Source organism: Trachemys scripta, chromosome 4 (assembly GCF_013100865.1).
Source record: "Trachemys scripta elegans isolate TJP31775 chromosome 4, CAS_Tse_1.0, whole genome shotgun sequence".
Lineage (NCBI taxonomy): Eukaryota > Metazoa > Chordata > Testudines > Emydidae > Trachemys > Trachemys scripta.
In genome coordinates this window covers 48,097,068-48,119,851 of record NC_048301.1, presented here as the reverse complement: position 1 = coordinate 48,119,851, position 22,784 = coordinate 48,097,068, and the positions used below count along the sequence as shown (strand labels likewise).

The 22,784-nt window shown below is 37.0% G+C and overlaps 1 protein-coding gene across 3 annotated transcripts in view; it reads left to right on the top strand.

Moving 5' to 3' along the window:
- Positions 1-22,784, top strand: part of AKAP6 (A-kinase anchoring protein 6) — a 383,199-nt gene that overhangs the window by 300,192 nt on the left and 60,223 nt on the right. For all 3 annotated transcript variants that reach the window (XM_034768678.1, XM_034768679.1, XM_034768677.1), the window contains exon 10: positions 20,999-21,145. In XM_034768678.1, coding sequence (XP_034624569.1) covers positions 20,999-21,145 — 147 coding nt within the window. The remainder of the gene's footprint in view (positions 1-20,998; positions 21,146-22,784) is intronic.

Below are 22,784 nucleotides of genomic sequence, written 5' to 3'. Positions count from 1 at the left end.
AGTGTGATTAACAGGAAAACAAAGCAGCCCCTAGAAACAGAGCAAACAGGCAGAATGGAGAGCCTCTGGCCACTAGGAAAGCTGGATTTCCAGAAAAAAATCATACACAAGAAATTAGCCTGTATACTGAGCTGATCATGGTGGATACAGATGAAAAATTTAAGGTAAAGCTTTTTTACTATCTCATAGTGGGGGAAAACATGAGAAGTGAGACACTGTTGCCAGGAATAACATGCAAAATATAGCACAGCTGATAAACGTGTCTGAGTACCATTACTCCAAACAGTGTGAGATTGTAGAGAGACAGGCCACCAAGAAGCAGAAGAAGGAATAGATACTTATGTTACACAGTTGGCAGCTTTGGTATCTTCATATATCGCTGGAGACATAAAAGATTCACTAATTAGAGACAGGATCATTTGTGGGACATGTGATTCCAGTTTACAGGAAAGATTGTTGAGAGAATCAGATCTGACCACAGAGAAATGCCTCCAAATAACAAGGGCATCTGAACTGTCTAGAGAAAGGATCAAAACAAAGACAGCCACTAATGCAGAGCAAGTGCATAGGCTCAAGCTAAAGAAACCCAGGTAGCAGGACAAAGGTAGAACAACCAAGAATGAAGGCATCATAGTCCTGTGTACATCTTTGGAAACCAACATGAAAGGTAGAAAACAAATTGCCCAGCTGCAACAGTGTGAGAAATAAGAGATGTTTTATGTTACAATGCCGCAGCTACCCCAGGAAGAAAAAAGCAGTAACATATGCAGTGATTGAGGATGTCTGCACTGTGACTTTAGCAGATGCAAACACTCCCAATATACATGTACTGTAGAAGAAGGATGCCAGCCATTCTACTCCCATATTTGCAACTAGGCTATTTGATCAACAACCAATTCAATTCAGCTGAATTGTGGAGCCAGCTGCAATGTAATCCCAGTAACACTGATAAGCAGCAATATTAGACTGGAGACATGTGACCAAGTACTAGTGATGTATAATAATACCATTCTGAGGCCAATGGCCAAATGCAGGCTGCCAATAAGAAACCCACAAAATGACTGCTATCACTTGGCATTTATAGTAGTTGACACACGAGAGTACTACCCACTTTGTGGGCAGCAGGGCAATGATCATAGGACAGCACCAGAATATCCCCAGTGTGAGAGAGGAAGGGATCGGGCCCCCTGGGCCCTGTCCAGCATTCTAACAGGGCTTTACTCTTATTGAAACTAGCACGGAGTAGATCCTCAGCCTAGTAGTGGTGAGAAAATTTTGGGTAAATTAAGGATCTGCATTGACCCAAAACTACTAAACAGAGCTTTGAAAAGACTACCCATTACCAACAATTGAGAACATACCAGTTGATTTATCTAGGGCAAAAGTGTTCATGGTTTGTGAGGTCAAGATTGGGTTCTGGCATATTGAGCTAGATGAGCCATCCAGTCACCTAACAACCTTTGCCATACCTTTTGGCAGGTACTGCTGGGAGTGAATGCTTATGTGCATCAGCCTGGCCTCAGAGGTGGTCCGGTGTAAACTGAACCCAGCACTAGAGGGACTCCCACACATCAAGATTGTACATGATGACATTCTTATTGGAGGAGAAGAAGCAGTCGAGGAAGATGCAATCCAGGGCCATGATAACAAGCTACTCCTAGTCAGATGCCAACAGCAGAATATTCGGCAGAATGTAGACAAGCGGAAGCTCAGGAGAACTAAGGTCCCCTATAGTGAATGTCTGTTGACTTCTGAGGAACTCTGACCAGACTCTGAGAAACTGAGAGCCATTAAGGAAATGCTTACACCAAAGAATGTGAAGGGAGTCTAGAAATTTATAGGAATGACTAACCATCGTTCCAGATTCTGTGCACACCTGTCAGAAGCCTGTGAACCCTTGAGATAGCTGACATGCAATGAGGCAGTGTTGGAATTGTAAGAGAGCACAGGATAGGCATCTGAAAGAGTAAAGATGATAATAAGCAAGGCACTGGTCCTAAAGTATTACAACCCTCTAGAACAGCAAGACCCACAGAATAGTGCCTCAGAAGGAGGCCTAGGCGCAGGTCTGATGCAGGGCCAGAAACCAATAGCATTTGCTTATAGTCCTTACAAATGCAGGAAGGGCATATGCTCAGATAGAAATGAAGCTACTGGCTGTGTCCTTTGGATTAGAATGATTCCATCATTTCACCTTTGGGCACAAGGTAGATCACAAGCCATTAGAAAACATCATAAAGAAGTCAGTGCTGAGTGCACACAAGCGACTGCAACACATATTATTGAGATTGAAGCACTATGAAGTGAGGATAAGGTACTGCCAGGGGAGTAACTATGATGGCAGATACACTGACCAGGGCTTCCCTTCCAGAGTACAACACAGATGGTTCTGTGGAACAGGAAATAAAGTCTGTGAACATACTACAATGTCTTTGCATCTCTGCTGAGAGGCCCAGACAGTCCAACAAAGAACTGAACAGGATGGGATACTACATGCATTATAACGATTCATACTCCAGGTCTCAAGGAGCAAGTGCCACAGCAAGTCATGCTAACAGAAGAGACACAACAACAAAGATTATTTAAAGGGAAAATGTAACAACCTGCATGGAACTTGGAGGAAAACGCATAAACTGCAGGAGTTTGGAGGATGCCGCAGGAATCCAGTCTGTGTGCACATAACTGGAATACCAGCTGCAGTTGCAGCATCTCTGTAAATAGTTCTCTTAACAAAGAGCCCATTTAGTTTTAGAAACATGCTGTCCTCTCATGTTATTATCCAGCATGAAACATGATGCATCCCAAAACAGGGGTGTTTATTCTGATAAGGAGATACAGACACAAGCATTAAAATAAATCTTCTTGCACCAGCATCCTAGGTTATTATGAAGAGTCAAATGGATTTCTATAGAACCCGACAATTTTGACAAAATTCTAACCAAATGGTTTGGAAGTGTTGTGACTAACTTCTTTCCCTCCCATTTGTCATGCCTCTGGATGTCATTATTTCAGTCATAGGTGGAAGCTGAAATGCTGAAGTACCATCAAAAAAGTTGTGTTTACAATATTTCTGGTCCAAGAAGAACCAAAAATCTCAGTATCAAGCCTATTCTAAGGAGATTTCTGAACCAGTTTTACAGACAAAAAATGTTTGGCTAGATAAGGTACTTTAACCATTGGGTACTGATTTTGACCAAAGCAAACCTCCAAATTTTTTGAAGTTTTCTCATCCCTACAAGTTTCCATGTTTGGAGGTTTCTCAGATACTGGAGAGATCCTCATAACATCGCCAGTCACAGATGAACACAGCAGCATATACTGTTATTTAAATTGCCTGTATGCTCCTAAGCATGTACTGGAGCTACATTATACTCTAAAGATTGATATACTATAAGTATGTTTGCGCAGCCATGCAAACTTTATTCCAACAAATCCTCAGTCCATTCTGTGAAGGCCTCCAATGTCTAATAAGTTGTGCACTCAAAAGAAATATCTGTAGTTTCCTAATTTTCAGGCACTTTACACCAAATTCAGACCAGCTGTAAAAGTCCATGAAGTCAATGGAGTTACTCCTACTTATACCAGGCCGGGGCTTAGTGTTTATCGTTAGATTTAAAATATGCACATTCAAGGATTTTAGGGAGATTTTCACAAAGCAGGGCATGATTTAGTTATTCAACTTTTAGAGTCTTCAAGAGGGGGACAATGGAGAGCCATTCCACTGATGAGCCGATCTGTAATAATAGTACATTTTCACTGAAGTAGGGGGTTTTGGTTTATTCTGGGAGATTTATGTTTTCTGGGCCAAATCCTTCTGTGTAAAGCATGGGTTCACAGTGGGGAAGAGGACACAAAGAACATCTTTCTTCACAGTTTACACATGCAGAACAGGGTTTTCCACTTATTACTCAAGAGTGCTGGGCACCCAGGCCAGGATTCCCTAACCACTGGGTTACCATGGCCCTCAGGAGTGCAATCTCATTAGTAGGTGTGGTCAGTCACCATCAAATACTCTGCACCTGGAGCATTTGATAGCTGGTGTGGGTACTTACTCCTTTTAAAAGAGATGCAAAATATGTCTCAGCACATCTCACACCTCTCCAGCCACCATAAGCATTCCTGCATCAGATGGCCAGCTCCCTACTCTGCTTCTCTGTAACAGTAAGAGCAGCATTTTGATTAATGTGTGTGTCAAACATAAACATTTTCCATCACAAATTCAAATTTTGCAGCTGCTTTTCTGAACTTTTTAATACATTAGATAACTCTTAATGTTGCCAGGAATTACAAAATTCCATTATTGGCATCAGTGCTGTTAGACTAGAGATGTGTCTTAAAAATGAACACAAAATAGACTAAAAAAACAATGTAGTTGTTTTTAAATAATTGTATTCTTTCTTAGGTATTTAAAATGTGCCCAACACTAACTTCCTACTTATTCCTAATTCAGTTTGTATGTACGGCTCAGCAGTGCTATTAATATGTGGGGACTCATCACATTTTTTAAGAATGGCAGCATGAGTCTGCGAGGGCAGAACTCTGTCCAATATCTAGAGGCATCTTTAAGAATAGGCAGTTTCCTAGTGCAGAAAATATAATAAGGTTCAATGTCAAACCTGTGAGGAATGATACTCTATATTATTTAAAAGTTCTCTTCCTTCTTCCAGTAGACCATCTTTCTTTCTTGCTGTGTTGATTCTGTATTTGGGACAAAACATGCAATAAAAAATTCTCTCTGAAGTTCACCACATCCTATCCAAAACCACCCCAAATATTCTGTTTAATTATTTTTATTTAAATTTGATACTGCTCGCAGGGATTCCAGCATGTGATTGAATTGAGCTGAGAAGCAGCAAACTGTGGGCTTTTCCAGAAGATGACTTGCCCCGTACAAGCAGCTGAGGCCATAAGTCATTTAGATGGGGAATTAAAAGTTTTGATAGGAAAGGAACTGATATTGAATGGAGGGATACTGAATGAGGTCAAAACTAGGGAGAAAACTGGTGGTGGAGGGGAGGGACAGAATTTTTTTAAATTGTGAATTCATAAAAAAAATAGAAAATAGAATAGGATGGAAAGAATTAAAATAAACACAAGAGCAGACAGTAAAATAAACAAATATTACAGAAGTCATGAAAGAATACTTCAATAGCTCCTCAGTGTAAGAGTGTCTTCAGGATATAGAACACAGTATGTTTTCCCAAGGGAAAAGCTCCTAGAAACACAAGTGATAAGCTAGGGGACAGGAAGGTGGTTTGAAGGCTCTTCGTGCCGCCACTGTCTTGGATTCAGCCAGCGACTAAAATAGTCCTCAGGGTAATACACAGAAGTCTCCAGGTTGTTCTGTTGTAAGCCAGCTGCCAGTTACCCCAGGGTCTTTACCATTATCATAGATCATCATTGTAACGGATGGTCCCAGCCATCCCTTCTTTACTCGGTCCACTTCCCTCTGGCAGGTAGCGTAAGAGCTGCTCTGGTGGCCTTACAACACTGGAAGATTCCCCTAAGCCTGAGGAATCCTCTAGCTGATTTACAATAGCTTTGTGTTCGTGGACTGAGGCAAGGTGGCCTCAGTACAGCCAAGAATCTGGGCTACGTTTGTTTTACCATATCCCAAAATATTGCTCTTCTTAGTTTGGTATTGTGCCTCAAGCAGCGGCCAATACTTGACACTCAGAGGTAGGCAAACGACACGGTTCTACTTTATTATCTTTCGTTTTTTGTTCCTTTACTTAAATCTGTTTTCCACAAATGTCTGCTTTTCTCTCTTTTAAATGTATAATTAGTTCATTTGGCCACCAGGTGGCCTACCACACTGTATTGTGCATTGTACATCCTGCCTCAGGTCTTGAGAAATGCACATAACAATATTTATTAAAACTTCTTTTGTTATATGGCATTGTTTTGTGGATGTGACAGTGTGGAATTTGTTAACTCTGCATTTTATGTTCTACTGATCAAATGTAAATGTATTCACACTAATGGGACTTTTCAGCGTTTACTGTGAATGGTTGCAAAATTAAAAACATATGTAATGTCCTTAAAGTTTTTTTGCATGGCTTAAATATTCAAACCTTTTTCTTAAGTGCTTAATGGATTTACCAAAGGACAGTTAACTTCTACCACTGCTGTTTCTTCAACACATTATTAAAGAGGCAAAGAATAAAATCAATATAAAGGCAATTCTTCAAATGTCAGTATCTAATGTCAATCATCAATGAGCTGGAAGAATTACATTTAATAGGGTTAATGTAGTGCTAGTGTAGACTATCAATGTATAAAGGCACTCTGAGCCATTCTGAAATATGTATTCATTGCTTAAATTTATTTAAACTTAAGTTATATAGCAATGTACTATAACAATTAGTGGAAGAATCTGAAATATTTAAAATATAGATTGTAGCTTTGACCAACACTCAAATTCAAAAATACTAAGAATTCTGTTGTTTTAATAAGTGTAAAATGGTTGTTGACCTAGAAAGGAAACTTAATGATGGTTAAAAAAAGCAGCTTTACTCAGACATCAGCACAGTGCAATAACTATTCAGGAAGGATGTATCATCTTAATAATAGGAGTTGCTTATTTTTCCTGATGTTTTTAACAAAATGTCCATTTTGAAAGATGTGAGTAATAAATTAGAGGAACGATGGGGTCCACTTTCTCCCTCCCGCTCCCCCTATTGTCCCTTAAAGCTTTCTTTTACCTTCTCCATATAGAATAACTAAATACCCAGCATAGAGTAACAGAGAAACATCACTGGGTAGAAATATCCATTGAAAGTTGATTGATTGTTGACATCAGACAACTTGCTTCCAATCTACAGCTTGTTGTACAGTACCTATATCTTACAGGTTCGTATTTGAGCTGTCACACTAGCTCTAATGACATGTCTGGCTATAGGCTTTAGCTGTCCATAAAAGCAGCACCAAAATGGTCTTCCAGGGATGCCAGTACAAGACAAGTTCATATTTATATTCTAAGTCTTTCCTAGGAAATTCAATTACAAGTAATCACTGTAATTCCATATTCCCTTCTGAGCCTTCTTCCCTAGAGATCTGTATGGTTGAAGGAGATTCAAACTTCCCTGAACTCGCTTCAGAATATTTGACTGCAAGCCTTTCTGTCCTGACTTTTCCTATCAAAAGGTTGTTTTAAAAAGAATTTTGGCACCTTCATGCATTTCTGACCTTTTTAAAGATAAAAATACCTCCTCCAAATTTTAATATATACCTTTTTCCATTTCTTTATGTAGATTTCAAAAATTAAAATGCAAACCAGTCAGAATATGGAATTATCACGCAAATAGGAAGGTGTAGCTACAACCCTGTGTGGCCAACATGGACACAACTGACATGCAGCAGAGCGACTGGAAACATTAGGGGCCCAGAGTCACTTCTCTGCCAACCTCACTTTGTGATAAACATTGAAAGTTCACAAAGTGAACCTAAAGTGGCCAGAGATCTGCACTGGAGAATTGCCTTCATATAGGGGGAATCTTTACCACTGCCACCAAGCTCCACTACCTCCTCCCAGCATAACGGAAGGTAGGGAAAATGCCAGAAGTAGGTGGAGGGATATGGCAGGGGAAGGCAAGGAAATGGGATGGTGGAACAAAGCTCTGCTATGCCTTATTCTCCACTGGTGTAAGTTAAAGCTGCCCTCGTGTATCTTCAGTTTATGCCACAGGCGGTGGCTAAGAATCAGGGAACTGTGACTGGTACCCCATTAGCTCTGCTCATCACTGCCCCTAAGCTCTATTTAGGTGCGTTAGAGAATCAAGCTGTAGAGTTGTGCAGAATGTGGACACTTGAGGATCATAGGCTTTTGTGTGACCATTTTGGTTCACATGAGTTGACAAGGCCAGACACTCAAAACAAAACTCATCTGAGTCCACCAAATGTTTCATTTCATGTCAGATTCTTGCAATAACACCATGTTCTGTAGGGTTTCCAACCACAACAGTTTAAGCCATAGGCAAAAGTATAACAACATAAAACAGCTGGAAACTAAAGCTAGACAAATTCAAACTGGAATAAGGCATACATTTTTAACAGTGAGGTACCCAAATCAGAACTTTTTCTTTTTTTTCCCCTCCTTTGTTTTGCCCATTCTACATGAAGGGCATTTCTACCTAATTTTGTTTGTTTCTTAAGCTTTGCCTAACTTGCCTACCTTGAGGAGCTGTTACCGCTTTATTACAGAATCAATCATATAATCATAGGACTGGAAGGGACCTCGAGAGGTCATCTAGTCCATGAGAGATGCTAGTAAGAAGTGGATTCTGAATCTCAGTTTCTAAGACACTGAAGGTTACAAGAATTGTGCAATTTATTGTGGATAGTGTATTTTATAGACACAATGGCCATACTACTACCACTCCTTAACTAATATTCAGTACTGCAAATAAGATACTACTGGTTAGTCTTCTAAAAACAGAACATGTCATGGAAGTCACATTTCCCCCAGCATGAGCCCACCTTGAGTAAAAAAAACTGCTTATGTCCCAGATTTTTAAAGGTTTTAAGTGTTGCTGCATTCAGTATTGCAATGCCTAACTGTTTTAGGAGCCTACATCTAATTTTCAAAGTGATTTAGACACTTATATGCCTAAATCCCTTTGGCTTTCAATGTGAATTTAGCTCCTAAGGTCCTAAATTACTTTTGAAAATGAGATTTAGGTTCCTAAAGATTTTAGACCAGCAGTTCTCAAACTGTGGATCGGGATCCCAAAATGGGTGGTGACCTGTTTTAACCAGGTTGCTAGGCTAGCGTTAGAGTTGCTGGGGCTGGGACTGAAGCCAAAGTCCAAGCCCCACCACCCAGGGCTGATGCCCTCAAGCTTTGGCACCCCCCCCCCCGGGTGTGGGGGGGCGTGGGCGTTGGCCTCCCCACCTGGGATGATGTGGCTCAGGCTTTGGTCCCCCTTCCCAGGGTCTTGTAGTGACTTTTGTTGTCAGAAGGGGGTCGCAGTGCAATAAAGTGTGAGAAACCCTGAGTTAGACATTGCAGTGCTGAGGGCAGCAACATCTAAATAGATTTTTTAAAATGAGTGAGACAAGGTGGATGAGGTAATATCTTTTATTGGACCAATGTCTCTTTTTGAAAGAGACACGATTTCAAGTTCCACAAAGCTGTTCTTCAGGTACCGTAAAAGATATTACCTCATCCACCTTGGCTCTCTCATATCTTGGGACCAACATAGCTACAACAACTCTTCAAAAATCTGGAGTTATGTGACCCTCTTAATTATCAATGGGGAGGGAATGCATTTATACCAAAGTGTTCATAATTCCATCAGGATATGTCGGTCTGAAAATATATATCTGCTACTGCATTAAGAGAGTCATTGGTCCTGAGTGCCTACTTATCCTGGTTGTTTAGAATGAGATGTTCCACCATCTATTACACTTGATAGCATTAAGAAGAAAATGATTATCAGAATTTTTAACACAAGAGTTAAATGTTTTTTCCCATATGAAAACAATTCAATGACATTTGCGAGGTGAACAATTTATAGGCAACTCCTTTAATTTAAACCATTATCTGATTTGAGAAAGCACATGGAAGAACTTTTAATTCAGTGATAGAAATGGCACTAATGAAATGTGCATGTATGAATTTTGTTTCATATAAGTTTCCTCCTCCTTGAAATGTGAATACAAGCCAAACATCTGGATTATGTTTAAATAGCCTGAATTTCCAGTTTTTAGAGAGATTCAATCTATTTTGACACTGTACACTTAGCCTTAACATTTCTGCATGTTGTTATCATTACTTGCAATTGTAAAAAAAAAAAAAAAAGTCCAGATTTAAACAAATTTAGATTCTCCTGATGCTAAAAATATTTTTTAAAATAGTTCCTGCTGTATCATACACGCAACCATACTTTAGGCTACATCAGCATTTCCAATATAAACGTGACCTTTTTTAAGATGCTTGTAATTTGACCATAAAAATAAAGTCTTAACCCAGGAGAAATTTTTTTCTTTTCATATCAAAAATGATTGAAAACAATTAAACTATGATTTACATAAAAAGGTGAAAAAAACAAATTTGGACCTTTTAACAATTCTTAAATCACCTTTTCAACATACGTATTAGTATATTAACCCACAATATGCACTTTACTGATGCAATGATGGCATTGGGGTGTTTAAGAATTTTTGTTAATGACATCTCTGATTTGTATTAGAAAAGTGGCTATTAAGTATGGACATTATTACATTTCAAAACATTTTCAGTGTGTACAGTATACCAGGGAAGATATTACATATTAATTACATAACATCGTAAGTATGAATTGATGTGGTATTAAAACAGCATTGAAATGGTACATCATAATGACATTACAATTAGGGAAGTTATGCTGCATTATGCCGATGAGCCATATATATTCACTGAAGATGCATTTGCAAGCACTGTGGATCCACTGAGGTGTGCCAACACTTGACATAACACAAGAAGCAAACTGGAGCACAGTACTGAAACTGTTAGCCTTTATTTAGTTTGGAGGCAGCAGGAAGGTGGGTTTATAATAAAGGAAGAGCTTTTTTATGTTAACATTGGACCAAGTCTAGAAATCCTCACTCACAGTCCAATTGTGTCCCCAAGATCTGTGAACATAGGGACCACATACAGTGGATTTCAGTTCTCCCATACAGGAGCGTTCAGACACTGCCATAATACTGTCACCCCAGACCCCACAGAGGACTGTTCATATGGTCAGTATCCACATGGGCAGAAGGGGTAGGACTGAGCAGGCCGAATAAAGAGTCTTTCTTTGGGTAGTGACAGAGATAGGGCTGGTGGGATGCACATTATCACTGGTTGGCCTGCAAAGATTCCAGGAATGGTAATACAGCCCAATGCTTTATTTCTTTCCCCACCGTTCACCAGAAGAGCTGTAACCAGAAGCTGTCCATAATAGCATGATTTCATTGGAGCTATCCTGCCATTAAGTGGCGAGAGGAGGAAACCAACAGGATCATCCCTAGACCAAATGGTGTCCCCCTCTCCATTTGTTAAACTTTTGAGTACTTCGCAGCATCCCGAGCATGGTGCCTTCAAACCCAGCCCCGAGGTGGTCACCTGCCTCTAAATCCAGCCCTGGAAGCCACCATGAACGCAGAACACTTTCATGGATTTCCCTGGTCTCTCCTGTGGCTACTTCAAGACCCATACATATATCTGGGGAAAGTACAGATTTGGACCCTCAGCTCATTCTGCAGTAGGGAAATCCTTTCTCCCCACTCCAGGGACCAGTGTGGGAGCAACTGTGGGAGGGAAAGTACACAGAGAGTTCCCTTAACTCACACCTATGTGTTTTACCACATGAGAGGGTAATCCATCCCTCTGTTTTTAATCGGTCCTTACTCATTCAAAACACCTAATGACCTCCTGAGTAATGACTGAGTAAAGACTTCAGGAAATTCTGTCTATGAAAAATACAAAGAGAATTAACTACAAAAGAACATCTGTATCAAAATAGGAAAATGGTTGTGGCATAGTATGACAAAAGTATATTAATTTGGAATTAAACCTTTGGTGCTTTAGGGAAAGTCTGATCTGTGTATCATGTCTGCTGCAAAACCTAGGCAAAACCAGATGAACGGAGGATGAAGTGAGATCCTCAGTTCATAATTTTCTTTCTTTGTGGGTTTCTCTCAAACCCCCTCATGTTATATTGGCATCTTTTTATATGTAAGTATAGGGCTCTGCTGGATTTGGTTAGAGATGCACTATTTTAAGTCTTTCTTTGACTAGTGGTTTTGAGCATCCAGTATGTAACAGTTGCTTCTTGAACTTTGTGCTCCCGGGCCTAAACATTTCTTCACAGCGAAGTAGGTTTCCTGTTACTGATGGGCTGAACATTAACCATGCAATGAGTTTGGCATGCCCTGACTCTGAAATTATTCCAGTGAGGATATATACCTGTTAATCCAAAGTTCTGAGGAGCTCACTGGTTTTCTTATTTCTCTTACAGAAAAACTTCTTCATGCCACTAAATAATTTTAAATTGAGAACTGGTTTAGAAACTGCTGCACGCAGTTCCATAACAGAGTTATAACACTCTTTAGTCCTACCTGTTAACAGTGTTATAATACAGTTGATGCATTTCCAGTCATAAGACAGACCCATGACACAATAAACACAATCCATGTTCAAATGGATCCTAGACCTCATCTACACAATGGTGGAAGATTGAGCTACGGTGGAAAAATACAGTAGGAAAAATTCCGGTAGCCAGTCTACAGTGGTGTTAGCACTGGTGCAAAGGTGCTAGCAACAGAGGGAGAATTTCACAAATTCCTCCCTGTAGATACACCCAAAGGGCCTGTTTAAACAGTCAAATTTACTAGCTTCAGTGACTGTGTTATGACTGGAAATGCACTAATAGTATTATAACACTGTTTGATCTTTCCTATACTAATGGGTGGGAAAGTGTTATTACTATATTATGGAACTGTGTTCTAACACAATCCTCTGACACAGTTTATTTGGCTTTGTAGATGGGCCGTACACATATGCATCTAGTGGAATCTCATACCCTGATTACCCTGGATGTAGGAATTCAAACTATGGTATTTTGGCTATATGTTCTTAGGAATTTAATTATGTTTAAAATCTGATTAATAGTGTAGTAAATAACTGGTATTGCTACAAAATTGCATTCTGGAAGGTAATGGGATTGAATTTCAACACAAGTTGACACTCAATTAAAATTTCCATATATCTAGTGAATTAGCCAGTTCTTGTCTGCTGTACTAGGGTGGATGTCTTCCTGCTTAACTGAACACTGAGCAAGATAGGCAAAATTTATAATAAAGCTAAATCAAAACTTAATGTATCTGCTAAAATGTTATTGTTTGTATTAGACCAGACCAAAATCAGTATGCAGAGTTTTTAAAAAAAAAAAAAAAAAAAAAAAGCCATCCATGTTTAAAACAAAAATTCTCTATATTTATAGTAATGAAGCTGGGGGGGGGGGGGGGATTAAAACCTCCTTACTGAATTACTGCTATCAACCAATAGATCCATGGGGCTTGTTCAGCTAAAAGTCACAACAGACTTTGTAATGCAATGATGTAATCTTGGCTTTGTGTCATTTATATTCAACCTAAAAAAAACAATTTTCCTGAATAGACAGGCTGACAACAATATTGTTCAGTGTTGGTTTTTATTTGGATTGTTTCCAAATGGTTCACATGCCTCCACAATAATACACCATGCCTGCTTAACTTTTTACTCTGAATTCCTAAGTTTCCCCTTTTTTCTTATATTTTATTTTTCTTTTAAAGTCCTAGTTATGTTTGTGAAACTAACCAGCTTGGCCACAAAATTAGGATGTATCTTGCAGAGTGCATTCATTTTACTTTTTGCATATTTTTCCTGAGGTCATGTCAAGGTTAGTTTGAATTCCATCCTACATTAAGACTTCTTTCACAGCTATTTAGCTCTGCAGCCTACTCCCCGCTGGGGTCTGCCCCTTGGGCACGTCAAAGCTTCAGACCTGACAAATCACACACAGATGAAGCTGTACAGTTTTTTAAACAGTTTCATCAGTAAGATTTTTTCTTTCACTATACTTTTTTTTTTCCATTGGAGTTTATTCTCTGAATTGCAATATCAGGAAAACTAATTTCTGTATGGAAAATTCTCTTTCACATCGAAGCTGTAAAATAGACATGGCATTGTACAGTAAATTCCATTATCAGTCTTCCAGTTACTGAAAGTACTGCAGATACTTTAATTAGTGACAGGCTATAGCTCCTTGTCTAGTAACTGTAATTGTATTATTAAAATCTATTTGTACAGGAGATCTTAGTATTCTGAAGATTGAGAAATATTCACAATCTATGGGCTAGATTGTGAATCCATTAATCATGCCGCTGAGCAGTTAGTTACTCACAGGAGTAGCCTTACTGACTTCAGTGGGGGACTACTTACATGCGTAAGTGCTCACTAGTGTGAAGAAGTGAGCAAGTATCTAAACTCAATCTCTATGGGACCTAAGAATTTTTAAGTGTGTGTGCATGCATGCCTGTGTGAGCGCTTGCGCATATATACAAGTTCTCATAAAACTGGTTACCTTCAGAAACATAACTGTGACTTTCAACACACACACACACTGTGTGTGTATATGTATGTACACAAAAACAGTTTGGCAATTCATTTTGTGACTTACAGTTGGAAATATATTTTCTAAAATTGTTAGCAAAATACTCCTATCTGTAGTTTAGCATATTGTGAAACTAATGGTGCAACGCCATTTCCTGTTTAATTGATGAAGTTAAAATGCTTGGCTGCTAATGAGAGTATTAGCAAACAATATACCCTTAACAGGCTTAAGCAGCTCAGGATTTTAAAAGCAGCTTACTGTCCTCCTCATTTTTATAAGACAAAATGTATTGCCTTCTACAAATTACTTGATCGACTGATGAAGTGCCATAATTATAGCTGTATTGCAATTTTGACAAAGCCACAATAACGGATTGTAGTTCAGTCCCCACTATAGACACACAACTCTTTGCATTACAAAACCCAGTTTTACTGGTCTAATTCTTATTCAGAACAAAGTACACCTGGCGATGTTAACTGTATACTAAAAAGAAAACTTAAAACCTAGGAAATAATATTGGAGCATGACTCTTTTTTCTTATAGCTAGTTCACTGGGAATGGTATCTAATGAAGAGTTGTCTAAAGGGTTGCTTGTTTGGAACTAATTAAAGACAGATCTCCTAAATAGGAAAAGGATCATGGGAATTACATTAGGTGTCTGGAGACTTGTTATTCTTTTGGCACTCTGAGTAGATGGTTGAAGTTGTTAGGGATTCTAGAAATAGGACAACCTAATAAAACCTTCTATTTTTCTGGTTATTGGCCAACTTTTTTTTTTTTTTTTTTTAAGTAAGATTTGTGTCAACAGGCTAGAGGCTTGAAGAAAACATTTAAACATTTGTGCATTAACACATTATGGTGAAAAGAATCTTGTACTTTCACTCAGTGCATTTCAGCCTTCAATTAATGTGAAAACACTACAGTGCCTATGCAACTTCTCTTGCCTAGTGGTGCACCATTTATCATTGCAGTTTTACATTGACCTTGACACCCACTTCATTAGAATAAAGATTGTCTACCATTTAGGTTACATTGTTCCTCTGCACAGAGACCCCATGCAAATTTCTGTTCAGATAGAAGAGCTGTGAGCCTGTCAGAGGTCATCTGCATTAAATGATTGCAGCTATTTTCCAACTGCTTCTTTTCATTCTACTCAATTCAGGCTAGGAGGATCAATCAAGCCCTCTGCCTGAAACAGTGGGACTGCTGGGAATATAACTGTTTTTGGTAGTAGTGGATATGCCCTAAACAGTATTAAATATTTAATATAAACTCATTAAAGGGCATGCAAAGTCTTCAAAAATATATTACATTTATAGTAAAATTTAAATGGTTGGGATCACCTTCCTTCAGAAAAGCAGAACAATGGGTACCAATTGCATATTTTTTTATTGTGGGCAAAATGTAGTTCACAAAGTTACTAAGCCTTTTCTTCAATGGATTCGTTTTGCTTGCTGCTGGAAAGATGAATGTGAAAAACAGAAGTAAAATCCAGATTTCCTATTTTTTTAAACAAAAAATGCATGGTGTTTGTTTTGGTTTTGTTTCTGTTTTCAGAGGAGGGGGATTGTGCAGTATGAAGTATTAAGATTTGTTTTGTGTGTGTCTATTTATAAATAATACTGTGTGTGTGTGTGTGTGTGTGTGTGTATATATATATATATATATTTAAAAAGAAGAGTGAATGGCAATAAGTTACCAGTTTCCTTCTTGAATTTTCTGAGTGATATAATTGGAATTAAATTATTAATGGGAGAGACTTTAAAAAAAGATTGTTTTATGATCTTCTATTAGAGAATTTGCAATTCATTTTAATATTTGTAGTTTGATTTATATTAAAGATAATGCAATCTATGTCCAATTAACAATACATGGCCAATGTAATATGATTTCCAGATCATGGAAATGGAATAAGCTAGAAGAGAAAAAACTGATTCTTAACCTCAGATGTAATTTGCTGTGAGAGTTCTGGCAATTTTAAATGACATTGCACTTTTTAATTTTTCCAAAGGCTCAGCAGCAAATTTATCCCAATCAAGAAAACCTATTATTAATTTACAAGGACAATTGTAGGAGTCTTTATAATTTCCCTGTGCAATTATTTGCCATAAATTGCTAATAGTAAAACATAAGCAGTTTGCAAGAAATAACGACTGCTGTTTGTCTGGACAGGACACTCAACCAAGGTCTTGAATGTTGTCCAGAGCTTCTAGTTGTAATGGTTGCATATGAAATATAACCAAGCTTCTGGACAGTTTGTAATATGTCCCACATTGATATAATGACAAAAGGTGGAAGCATTAAGAGCTGTTGTGAAGGGTAGGCTGGCCTCTAGCAGATTCCTTCACTTTGCTTGTATACAGCTGAGCTTTGGACCCTGGACTTCAGAATAAAAAGAGTCTTTGTTCATCACTGAATGGCATTAGGCATGGGGCTTCCTAAGGGGCCACCATGAAGCCTAGCATGAAGAGTGCAAACATTATCCAGAAAGCACAATGTGAGTGTGTGCAGAGAGATGATAGACAGACACATATCTGTATGAATATACATATATGCAAGTATATTTCATGTATATTTTAGTGAATGTGTCCACAAAGCATTTTTACATGTACTGACGTAGACTGTATACAACTTTTTTGCATGCCTGAAATCAATGAATGTATGTACATATATGCACCATTTATGTATATGTATGTGTGTGTATCTGCAGCAACTGCATCACTGCAGTTTTATAAACTTGTAAAATATTATTCAGGTACAAATAAAATTGCAGATCACTTAATCTTAATCTCAATCATATACTAGGTCGTGTCATTAAAAGAAAGTTAAAGTTGCATTTTGGAGACTGTGAATGATGGACTGTAGAAGATCTACAAATTGTGTAACCTTATTCCAATAACTGAGAAATTTCACTGGCTTAATTCTTCTGTACTTCGTAGCCATAGCTCCACTGTGTGTTCAGTATGTCTAGTCTCTTTTCACTATAACCAACAGAAGCACCATACAAAAGTCTTACAATGGATGTCTTAATCTCTCTGTGTGCTTTTAGAGCATTATTTTGAATTCCATCATGCAGCCTTTTTTCTTTCCTCTTCTGAAGTTTTATTACAACAACAGAATTCCCAGGGAGCTTTAGGGGCAAGGTTCGCATAATATTGCCCTAAAGTTTTGCTTTAGGGGTGGAATCTGTACCCCAGCCCTGATCATCTTTTTGTGATGTTTCTCTTTCTGAAAGATGCAGTGTGCAGTCTTACAGCGTTGTTAACGGTGTACAGATTTTTTTTTATTATTTACCAGACAGTGCACATCTACAAACCTTTCATGATGATTTCTTTCTCTGACCTCTCAGTGACTAGGCATCTTGTTCCTTAACACTGAGGGAGGCTGAAAAATGCTTGAGTTGCTCAATGTGTGCCTTCTATACCAGTTTCAAAATGGCTTATTCTTCTGGTTTCCATGGTGACAATTAACACTGTTACAAGGCATTGTTCCAGTCTCCATTTGGGCAGAATTTTCGGGTGTGATTTTCCACACACAAACACAATTATTTTTATATATATCTATATAGATATATATAAAGTATCCCTTAGCATAAGTGTCAAAAAGGGGGAGGGGTCCTCAGTCAAGCCTTCCTAGATTTCATAGAATATTTCTTTCTGACAGAAATCGTGTTTTTACTTCCTTTGTTTTGGAATTCAAGTACTTTTTGTTTAAAAAAAGTAGTCACCTAATATGAATTTGCCAAGCATCTTAATAGATAAACTCTTTAGTGATTTTTTTAAAACTCCTTTTTTTGGCAAGAAAAAGAATCAAAATTCTTTAACGTAGATACCAATGCTTCTTATTTCTACTGGGTGGATTCATTAACACAAAACCAGCCATGCATGCACACATACACACAGCTAATCATGCTGTAAGTACTTGACAGTATTTCAATGTGTGTTTTTTTTAAAGTTTGGTGGGGCAAGTGCTGTGGAAAATTAAATATTAGTCATTTATTTATTGCAGCCACTGTGAGAAATCCTGTGACTTTAACTTTCTTAATCTCATTTTTGGCTATTGAACAGTAATCTATATCATAGCATTCACAGACTGTCACAATGGAGCAGCCTTTGCTCACTTAATGCCGCGGATAGAATGAATATGAAGATTAAATTATCTTCTCACCACAGGATAAAGTAGTCCTCCTAGACTAGGGTTGTGCAGCACTGATAGAGCTGGTAGCTAATTTTGCCATGCAACTGCTTAGAGTGTAGGTGTTTAATGGATAAAAAAAAAAAGCATTAGCAATAGCATCTAGTGCTATCAGTCCCTAAACTGTACCTGCTGTACATTAAGCTCTTTCCTTAAATTAAAATAAACACTTCACTTTAATTTTCATAAGTGAAACAATACTGACTTTCACTCACATACCAATACATCTAACAATTAACTGAATTCTTTCATCTTTTACTGTTACTGTATAATGCATTCTCTATCAATCATCAGGTTTCGTCATGCTTTATATACAGTAGGTTACATGGTGACAAAGACAGAAAGCATACATAAAGTCTAGCTTATTTATTTTTTAATGTAATAACCTTTTATAACATCTGTCACAGAAACTATTCATGCTATGCTACATTGCAGAATTATTTTATCTAGTCCAAAATTAAGTGAAATGTTTTAGTTTTTATGTTAGCATGAACATTATTGTAATGAAACATATGCAACCTGTATTGTTTTGTCATTGATTTTATACTACCCAAGAGCATAACCAAAATCTAGTTCAGGCAACAACAACCAAATCAGTCAATCACAGGTGAAAAGTGTTAACTAACCAGAGCCCGCACCAGTGTCACACAGCTAGAGGACTCCCTCAGTCTATTAATTCACTTGGAAAAAGAAAAGGAGTAATGTGTACTGGATTTCAGTTCCTAGCTAAACTGGATTTCAGTGCCTAGCTGTAATCGACTATGGATTCCCCTTGATATTACATGTACTTATGGAAATAATTATGCAAATCCTTTTCAGCTATATCATCGTTAAATAGAAATCAGATTACATAAAGCAGATTGTAATCTCCTCTAGTCACCATTCTAGCTGAAAAGGCAATAATATAGGGCCAAGAAGCATACTTGTTGATCATTTTAGTCCAATGAAACTGGATTATCTGCGGGTTGAGGCAATTCCTCAATGCAAAACCCGATTGCCTCCTGTTATCACGCATTTTTAGAAAGCACAGTCTGTTTTCCATCTATCAGAAGACAAGTTCTTTATAAATTTTAAACAATTCCTTGATATTTACTATGAATATTCATGCAATTTTTGATACGCAGACACCTGATCGGTGTTCATTAATAATATGAAATGCTTTAAATCACCTCATTTAAAAGATTTTGCTCTGTGATCCACAAATGACTAATATTTTGTGAAGTTTACATAATACAAATGATGTGCATGTGTTGTGTAAATGGAAGATTAAAATATGAAACTAACAATATGCAAACATATGCATGGAAATGCTGAGGACCTATTAGCTGAAACAGTGATTTCACACATTTCTTATTTTCTTTAAGCTGCCTCCAATTGTTTTTTGTTTTGTTTTGCTACAGTACATGTTCTTGGATCTGGCAAAAGCACCCATGTTTTAAACATTCTTTATTCTAGTTTAATTTTGTTATACTTAGCCCAGATATTAACATTTTGGGTAAGAGCTACTGTAGTAGCTGTCTTGGCTGACTTTAAAGCAAAGAAAGCTTAATGTTGAGGATGCAGTTTGCTAATAGCTATGCATAATTTATGTAGGTTTTCTAAACACTTGTTTGGGAAAATGTGTTGTATTCCCTTCGCTGAATAAAGGTGCGGTTTTTGGCAATATAAGAAGTCCCATTTCAACAAATGTGCTTTTACGTAAGAGTGTGTGTTGCATTTTCTGATTTACTCTGCAGTCCACTAAAACATACCTAATCATTGTAGTAACCATCATATATAATACTAACATAGCTCTAAGAGAACATGTGTTTTAAAGAGATTTACTTACCAATATGTCATGCAGATGCCAGTATGTCCTTTTGTGAAAAATATAAGAAGTAGCCAACTGAAATATTTAGAGATTCACTTTAAAGTAATTTTGTAAAATGTTTGTTAAATTTCTCTTTATCCTTATTTCCATCTTCTTTTTAAAAAGGTAAATAATCATACTGGAAATAACGAGCAGTTGTAGGCTGAAGAAGCATTTGAACAGTGTGAGCATTGTTGCTGTTCTTATTTGTGCCACCATTTTAGTGCTACTGTAAGAGTGCTTCAACAAAAATCTAATCATTAGAATTTTATTGAAATAAGATATTAATAATTTTTAACGTGGCTAAAATATGATGTCATCATATGCCTTAATTTCATAGCTCTCAACCTCCTGAGACCCAAATATGAGGCAAAACCCAACAGGACAATCAAGAGAAAAAAAGTTGTGCCGGAAGCTTACAACAATGTGGAATTTACTTGTTTTCATTTTCATAGTTTCAGTGTCATGCTTCAGTATTTCTGATAGGAATAACATGCCTTAATAAAATTAGGAAAACACCTGATTTCAAGAACACAAAGGTAGATCAGGTTCTAGATGAGGGACTGTTGGAAGCTATGTCTAATTTTGTTGTATGCAATCAGTTGCCAACTTTTCTAACTTAAACCCCACCCATACAAACCACCTGCTCAGTGTGCATCTGAAATCCTATGGAAAAATCCTTTCCAAGACACATTAATAAGGTTGTGTGTTTCGCTATATAAAAAAGGAAGCTCTCTGATCAGGATGACAATTGAGCTTTTTGATTTTTAAGGGTGAATTTTAATAGAGAAAACAATTTACTGTAGCTAATGTTATCTTTTTCTTCTCATTTTAGAGATATAATGTAGAAATGTCAATCAGGCACCCGAAAAAGATGGAACTGCTTAGTAAGGTTGAAGCTTTGAAGAAAAGTGGTGTTTTACTACCAAATGATCTCCTTGAAAAAGTGGATTCAATTAATGAAAAATGGGAACTGCTTGGGGTATTTGCATTTTTATTACTGTTTGTGGGTTATATGTACATTTTTGTCTGTTGAAGTACGCTGTCTGTCTGATTTCTAATTTGAGGCACAAATATCTTGCTCTTTCAATTCGCTACATACATTTCAAACAAGCTACTCATACTATTATAAAAAAAAACTAGTATTTTCTTCTTCTGTTGATTTTTTTTTATTCCATGCTTGTCACCTGTCTGACTTTAATAATTTTAGTTCTTTAATACATAAAGAATGTAAGTAAAATATGCCATGTATTATGGGCATGCACCAAGTCAACTATAATACAGTATATCTGATATACACTGACTGTCATGCTTGAGTGAATGTTAATAGAATTTATTCTGAAAGTACATGTTAGAGACATCTACTGTTTAACTATTTACTATACCCTTAAGATGAAAAGTGGGGTTGTCACTACATATTTCAGGTGATATTGAATGCTCAAAAACAAATATGCAAATTTGGTACAAATCTGAATACCTGAATCTAAGAATGCAGCCAGGGTAAGTTTCACGTTGCTGTATTCAGCTCACTTTTGACAAAAGCCAAAAAAAAGTTTCATGTAATTCATTTCACGCTATGATGGGCTGGGTTTCAGCCAAAGTGTGAGATACAAGAATTTGCAAAAAAAGCAATATAGTGATTCTGTTACCCAGAGACTAGTGATGGCACTATGCAGGAGACACTATTGTTCTATTGTTGTAAGACAGCTGAGAGAGAGAGGAGAAGTTAAACTATATTTTTTCATCCACTTCTACTTAATTGCCTTCACTTCAAATCAAGGGTAAGATAAATTTATAAATTACTTTAAATGATTAATTATAGATGTGTAATATTAGCAATACAGTTATACAGCATAATTTTGCATGCTATTATCTTACTTTTAAAAACAGTATTTCTAAGATATTGCCAATAAAGCTACATACACAACTTGTCAGGGTCAGCTTGGATACTGGCTTGTCATTTTAACTTGTGTAGTAATACAAAAGCCATTTTGCATGTTTTTTCTTCTGCGTGGTTCAGCTGTTTCAAACAGCTTGAGTCTATGAATATGCCAATTGTCACAAAAAGTTAAGTTTGTCCTATCAGTAGTTTGTTTAAAAAGTAATGTGCAGCATTTCTAAATTCATTTTTAAATGATTGAACAGCAGTATTATAATTCTTAAAAAACAGAATTTACTAAGTTCTCAGTCTAGCTTTTTCAACTAATGAAGAATTATGGCAACCAATTTGTATTTAAATTGTTTAAAAATAATTCTATTTATAAACCTTTGACATTTGTGACTTGAAGCACATTTAATCAGTTTAATTCAAGCTCAGTACCATGCCTCTGATTAAACTTGGTAGGATATAAAGACAGTTTGAAAGCAACTGATATATAATCCTTCTTAAAATCAGTTTTCAAAATGTAAATAAAAAAACCTACCCGGTCTTTTTTAAAATACATTTAAAAAACTTTATCTCTCAGCATGTTAAAATCAAAATATAATTTTAGATTACTTTTTATATCAATTTCTGCATTTACAAGAAAAATAAAAAATGCAGTTTTCCTGCTAAATGCAATTTCATGTATAATAAGCAGAATTGGATAGAGTTTTGTTTAATTTAATAAAAACCTCTGCAG